Below are 7,500 nucleotides of genomic sequence, written 5' to 3'. Positions count from 1 at the left end.
GAACGGTCCCTTAAAGTTAAAGTAAACTCTGCTAAGGTCTTATCACAACATAGTACATTGAGGAGACTAAACTAAGTTAAGTTAGAGTATGCAAGCAGTATCTCAAAGCTAACGTTAGAATACTGTTTGGATGTCAAGCTTAGCATGCTTACTTGCAGCTGCTTGTATTACTCGTGCAGGGCTCATTATTGACTCTGAATGTTTGCAAAATCCCGATGTAAATGGAAAAGTGTTTTCCAAGACTCAAAAGTGCTTGTCCAAAGGAGAAGAACGAACCGTTATTTGAACTAACTACGTTATGAATTGCATCCACACATCAGCAGCCTTTTAACTGTGTTAATGTTAGCAAGGATTCCCACATGAACGTCTTAAAATGACAGGCACTCAATTAGACCTATACACTGCTGAACTTTATTAAATGCTACCTCTGAGTAAGAATGCATTGCTTTGCACTTGTATAGTCTTTTATTTTGGAATCTTAAGAGCAATAAACATATATTGCAATGTTAAAGAACTCATCTTTTTTCATTCAGATATGTAAATAAACATGTATAAGTTGCTATTAGTGAATTAATGGGGAGATAATCGAATCGAATCGAAATCGAATCGGACTGAAAAAATGAATCGTTAGATTAATCGATGCATCGAAAAAATAATCGCTAGATTAATCGTTTAAAAAATAATCGTTTATCCCAGCCCTAACGTGTACACACACACACACACACACACGTGTCCACACACACACACACACACACACGTGTCCACACACACACCCGTGTACACACACACACGTGTACACACACACACCCGTGTACACACACACACACACACACGTGTACACACACACACCCGTGTCCACACACACACACACATAACCCCCTCTGTGTGTCCTGCAGTCCGTCTCTGTCTCTGTCTCAGCGGAACTTGACGGCGGGCTGCAACGTGGCGTGTGGCTGTGTGACGTACGACTACGCGCCCGTCTGCGGCTCCGACGGCATCACCTACTTCAACCCCTGTCTGGCAGGCTGCAGCAGCGTGGCCAACGACAGCTCAGGGGTGAGTGTGTGTGTGTGTGTGTGTGTGTGAGAGAGAGAGAGTGAGAGTGTGTGTGTGTGTGTGCAATTTGCGGGTTGCCTCGCGTAGGGTTTATATTTAATGCACATATTGGTGGGTCGGGTGGGTTGGTATAAGAAACTCTTATTTGGCTACTTTTACAACCTTTTGTGTTGGCATGTAAATATCCAGTCCAAAACTAACATTGGCAGAATGATTGATGCTAGATTTGAACCAATGATCCTTAGATCAAAGCTCGCTCCTCTAACCACTGTGCTACGGCACATCTTGTATATACTGAAACTGCAATAATTTTTAACACTTAACGCCTAGGTTGCTAGGTAACGATAAACAACCCCAAAGATCATAATTCTTGATTTCTTATTCTTGATTCTTCTTGCTTACAAACTGACGTTTTTATGCGTTCACTAAACAAAGATTATGGAAATTAAACACCACTTTTCCATCAAAAAGCTTGTTGTAAAAGGCATAACTTGTTAGATTTAAGACCTGTGTGTGTGTGTGTGTGTGTGTGTGTGTGTGTGTGTGTGTGTAACAGTAACTTGTTAGATTTAAGACCTGTGTGTGTGTGTGTGTGTGTGTGTGTGTGTGTGTGTAACAGTAACTTGTTAGATTTAAGACCTGTGTGTGTGTGTGTGTGTGTGTGTGTGTGTGTGTGTGTGTAACAGTAACTTGTTAGATTTAAGACCTGTGTGTGTGTGTGTGTGTGTGTATGTGTGTGTGCATGTGTGCACAGTAGAGATGCGCGGTTGGCGGTTACAGCCGCGGACTCTGCGGTTAAGCCGCAGATCGGGCGGATGACGTGAAGAAATATAATATTTTAATTAAATTCGGGCGGGTGGCGGTTGAACCAATCAAATGAAAAAAATATAGCCTATACATTGTTAAATTGTGTTACCTACATCCGGAAAAAAACGAGCACACTTTGAAATAGTCAAATTTTCATCAGGCAGTTTGGCCTAGTTGCTTCTATGCATGCTGCTTTGTTTATCTATCAGAGACGGTGTTGCGGAATTGGTGTATTCCGATGTTTCACCGAGCAACCCCTCACGGACGCACGCACACACACACACACACACACACACACACACACACACACACACACTAAAGGTAACAAAGTTTAAATTAAGTAGCCTATTGTAGCCTACCAGCATGTTTTTCTCTCCAGTGTGCAATAAGAAAGTAGAATAGGCTACAGTGCAAGTTGACCGATGATTCATCTCCCATGTCGCGTCTCGTTGCAGAGCCTTGGTAGGCCACTAAGCAAATCTGCAACCTATGAGCCCAGCTGCCAGTATTGGAGGAGGCCTAAACATCTCGTAGATGAGACTGACTGGGTTATTTTGTTTCGATATTATATATAAAACACATAGTCATTTTAGCCTACCATTCAGGGAATAGGCATTTAAAAGGGAGACAGATTATGGTGTGATATGACTCAGAACTGACATCGGGCAATGGCAGTGCGAGATGTTCAGAACGTAAGAGCTAAAACTTCTACAAGCTCAGTAACATCCACAGCGGAAAAAAGAAGGTAAGAAAAATAGTCGGAAAACTTAGATGTGTAAGGCAAGCAAGCAAGTTGTTACTAAAAATGTAAACATGCACGTTGCACTGCTGTACGGTGGGTTACAGTGCGTAAAGTAGCCTATAATGTGAATGACTTGTTATTTTATTAAGGATTTCTTTCTTTTTGCAAAAAATAAAGTACAATAGGCATTAATTAGTAGGCTAAATAGCAGCATTGTTGAAATGATGTGCTAAATTGCGTTTTTATTACAATGGTACAATTGTAGGCTACAAGCTGCGTTTTATTTGGAGACTTTTGCGAGACAGAGACTGAGTTTGCTGCTGATATTCTGGGGATAGGCTACAACATAGCCAATGTAGGACTTTAGCCTTTTAATATATTTGCTGCATTGGATCAGTCTTTCTAGAACAGGCAAGAGCTTTCTAGCCTCACGTCAGCAGCACCGCATCACCCATATACATTAAAACAACCAGCGGATGGCGGGCGGGTGCGGATTTGAAAATTGGTCAAAAAACGTTGGTGCGGATGGATGATAAGTTTTGCTATGCGGTTACGGTTGAAATAATAGCCCATCCGCGCATCTCTAGTGTGTGTGTAACAGTAACTTGTTAGATTTAAGACCTGTGTGTGTGTGTGTGTGTGTGTGTGTGTAACAGTAACTTGTTAGATTTAAGACCTGTGTGTGTGTGTGTGTGTGTGTGTGTGTGTGTGTGTGTGTAACAGTAACTTGTTAGATTTAAGACCTGTGTGTGTGTGTGTGTGTGTGTGTGTGTGTGTGTGTGTGTGTAACAGTAACTTGTTAGATTTAAGACCTGTGTGCGTGCTCTGTGTGTGTTTGTGTGTGTGTGTGTGTGTGTGTGTGTGTGTGTGTGTGTGTGTGTGTGTAACAGTAACTTGTTAGATTTAAGACCTGTGTGTGTGTGTGTGTGTGTGGGTGTGTGTGTGTGTGTGTAACAGTAACTTGTTAGATTTAAGACCTGTGGGTGTGTGTGTGGGGGTGTGTGTGTGTGTGTAACAGTAACTTGTTAGATTTAAGACCTGTGTGTGTGTGTGTGTGTGTGTGTGTGTGTGTGTGTGTGTGTGTGTGTGTGTGTAACAGTAACTTGTTAGATTTAAGACCTGTGTGTGTGTGTGTGTGTGTGTGTGTGTGTGTGTGTGTGTGTGTGTGTGCGCACTATGGAGCCCGCTGACCCTGGCCGAGAGATGTGACGCAGGACGTCCCCTGATTGGCTAGTCAGTAGGAGATGCAATGTGCTGATTGGCTCTGCAGAAACAACAACAAAAAATGTTTTGTAGCTTCATAGATCGATCCAGTTTGCACACTAAAGATAGATGTTGCACTTCTCCTTATTGCTGCCTAATTGTATGCGCAAATACATAAGTTCCTTTATTGCCTGTAGCTATAAAGCTGTTCCACACACATTCAAACTAAATCCCTGTAGACAAATGTTTTTCACAAGTGCACAAAATATTTCTGCAGGTACGCATTTTTTTTGCACACAGACAAATTAATTCCACAGCTACAAAACGGTTCTACACTTGTGCAAATCATATTCTCGAAGACAAAACTGTACACATGTCTTCACGGGCACACAATCTTTATGGCGTTGTTTTGACTCCGTGTGTGTGTGTGTGGAGGAGGGGGGGGGGGGTGTTGTTTTGACTCCGTGTGTGTGTGTGTGTGGAGGGGGGGGGGTGTTGTTTTGACTCCGTGTGTGTGTGTGTGTGGAGGGGGGGATTGGGGGGGTGCGCGTGGTGAGGAACTACTCAGACTCTTACATCTAATTTACACTTGTCTTTCTGCTCCCACACCTAATGCTGTCCTGTGTGTGTGTGTGTGTGTGTGTGTGTGTGTGTGTGTGCGCACCTAATGCTGTCCTGTGTGTGTGTGTGTGTGTGTGTGTGTGTGTGTGTGTGCGCACCTAATGCTGTCCTGTGTGTGTGTGTGTGTGTGTGTGTGTGTGTGTGTGTGTGTGCACACCTAATGCTGTCCTGTGTGTGTGTGTGTGTGTGTGTGTGTGTGTGTGTGTGCGCACCTAATGCTGTCCTGTGTGTGTGTGTGTGTGTGTGTGTGTGTGCACACCTAATGCTGTCCTGTGTGTGTGTGTGTGTGTGTGTGTGTGCACACCTAATGCTGTCCTGTGTGTGTGTGTGTGTGTGTGTGTGTGTGTGTGTGTGTGTGTGTGTGTGTGTGTGTGTGTGTGCACCTAATGCTGTCCTGTGTGTGTGTGTGTGTGTGTGTGTGTGTGTGTGTGTGTGTGTGCACACCTAATGCTGTCCTGTGTGTGTGTGTGTGTGTGTGTGTGTGTCAAGGATTAAAGTTCTCCGTCATAGGACGGATTTCCGTCAATTTGATTTTAGAAATGTCATATTTGAGATCGATGCAGATCCGATGAGAAAAAAAATAGGAGTGGGGGGGGACTGTCACCTTTGCTTTTCCTTTTTTAAGGCAACTACAAATATTAGGTAAATGTTTAAAGACCTAATAGTGTTCTTGAGAACTTTCTGTGTCTCAATCCGTGACCGCTCAAGAAGATACGTCCTATACGGCCTACGTCAGCCATGAGTTTCGCTTTGTATGTTGTAGCTACACACTTGTCTCGGGCGTTTGCTTAAAAAAAAGAACACGTATGGAGGACTATAACGGTCTAAAAGTTGGATTATAGTGACACATTAGAGACAGCTGATGAGGTTGGCCAATCCGTTTAACTTTTTTGGATATGATATTGTGAGCTCTGTGCGAATTCGGAGGCTGTGTTCTTTCCGTGCATCAATGTAGACACTTACTATCGCGAACTCTTGTCAGGGGAGGTCATTCATTTTGGGTGTCACCTATGACTTGAACAGATAGCCTGCTATGCCACCCGATGTAGGCTACTATTATTGTTACAGTTTTTAATCAATGCAACTAACATTATGTGTAAAGCGACGCAATATAAACCGTAGCCTATGCAATTTATTATCCGGTCTGTTATGACATACAACAATGTTTTTCACAATTTGCGACGGAAGGTTTTGACTGAGCGTGTCGAGTAAGGGGGTCAGTCGTGTTTGTGACGCACAGACAGCCTTGTAGCCTATTTTGCTTAGGCCTCACTTTTAACGACAATAGGTTGTGAGTGTATGTTGACAAAAAATAACCATACAATTAAAATAGTCAACTTAAAACTTTGCTATAAAATATTATTAATTTATAGCACAAAACCATAACCAGTGGGCCTACCAGAATCTCGCATATTAGCGTCATGATTTGTGTGCGTCTATTTGGCAAGGCCACTAGCTGTCATGGATGCGTCGTTGCTAAAGGAAGGCAGGTGTCAAAAGTTAAAAAATAAATGCAGATGGGCAGCTGTTGGAAACGGGGGAGAACTAACAAGCCATGGTGTAAAGAAATTAAAGTGCCAGGAGTTTGCTTTTGCGCGGTTCGCTGCAAGAAAATTGTTTATGGATGCAATAGGAAAATGTTTTAGCACGCCACCAATCAGAAGACCACCATAAGGTTAACGTTCGTGCACTTCAGGACATCTTCCCTACCTGGTGCAACTAGCCACCACGACAGAGGTAGGCTACGTTTATCTATGGCTGACCGTTTTTTACGTTTAGAAAGTAGGCTACGCATGTTCTTTCATAGCGCAACACGACCTGTCCTTAACCATATCGCAACCTCTTGTCAACCTTATACAATCTGTTGCTGAAGACAAAAGCGCCGTCTCCAGATTGTCGTTACAAATGCGCAGACCTCCTGCATGAGCACACACAGTATTGCTGCTCATTGGAAAACTGAGTTGTCTGTAAAACTCAAAATTACCATGTTATCATTAAATGCAGATGAGGCAACAAATGGAAATATGAACAGTATCTAGACTGTTCTGATTCATTACTTTGATGAGGAAATGGGAAGTCTTGCAAACTTGATTTTATAGATTTTACTTGGTGTTGAATTGCATATTAACAAGAAAAAAATCTCCCCTTTAAACACTTTTGGCCTGAAGTAATTAAATAAGAGTGTGTTAAAGCCTTTCTACAATATTGCTGCAGTAGAAAAGAACAGCAATGGCTAATCAGCAATGGTCAGGGATGGTACTAAAATATATTTTTGTTCATCAGGAAAACTCAATCTCAATCAAGAACACTCTCAATTCGCCTTATTCACATGGCGGCCATTGGCGGCTAAAACGAGGCTACAGGGTACACAAACCATAGGATTGTTATGTTCTATGCATTCACCTGTAGGTGGCATTAATTATATAGTAAGTGTACCCTGTAGCCTCGTTTTGGTTTAAACAATGGCCGCTGTGTGAATAAGGCGAATACTCCCTTTACTTTGCTGTGTGCATGTTTTTGTACATTAAAAACCAATAGGTCGCGACCGCAAAAGGGGTGCTATCTCTATAGGTAGATATGAACAACGTATGACTTATGGCCTGAAAAAAGTTCAGTCAAACGATTTTTTTTCACTTTAATCCCTGGTGTGTGCAGGTGAGGAACTACTCGGACTGTGCGTGTGTTCAGAGTCGCCAGGTGAGCACGGCGCGCGGCGGTGTCCATGGTAACGGGCTGTCGGTGGTGATCGTGGAGACGTACCTGCGGGGGAAGGGCTGGGCTCGGGAGGGGCGGTGCCAACGCACCTGCGGAACTCTGCTGCCCTTCCTCAGCTTCCTCTTCATCGTCACCTTCATCACCGCCTGCGCTCAGCCTGCCGCCATCATCGTCACGCTCAGGTACACGCATACACACACACGCACACACACACGCACACACGCACACACACACACGCACGCAAACACAGACACACGCACACGCACACACACACCATCATCGTCAGGCTCAATAATCACCCCAATGTTCTGACGTTCTCTTGCCTGTAGAACAGTAATCACCCTGATGTTCTGACG

General features: G+C 43.5%; 1 protein-coding gene across 2 annotated transcripts in view; it reads left to right on the top strand.

Moving 5' to 3' along the window:
* Positions 1 to 7,500, top strand: part of LOC143139606 (solute carrier organic anion transporter family member 5A1-like) — a 26,001-nt gene that overhangs the window by 16,950 nt on the left and 1,551 nt on the right. For both annotated transcript variants that reach the window (XM_076300183.1, XM_076300184.1), the window contains exons 6-7: positions 897 to 1,056; positions 7,085 to 7,326. In XM_076300183.1, the coding sequence (XP_076156298.1) occupies positions 897 to 1,056; positions 7,085 to 7,326 (402 nt within the window). The remainder of the gene's footprint in view (positions 1 to 896; positions 1,057 to 7,084; positions 7,327 to 7,500) is intronic.

The sequence above is a fragment of the Alosa pseudoharengus genome, unplaced genomic scaffold, assembly GCF_046254945.1.
Source record: "Alosa pseudoharengus isolate Yale_2024_CS ecotype anadromous, Long Island Sound unplaced genomic scaffold, YU_APseudo_1.1 YU_APseudo_1.1_scf_22, whole genome shotgun sequence".
NCBI lineage: Eukaryota > Metazoa > Chordata > Actinopteri > Clupeiformes > Clupeidae > Alosa > Alosa pseudoharengus.
Note: the sequence above shows the minus strand (reverse complement) of the source record. Positions and strands in the feature narration are given on the sequence as shown.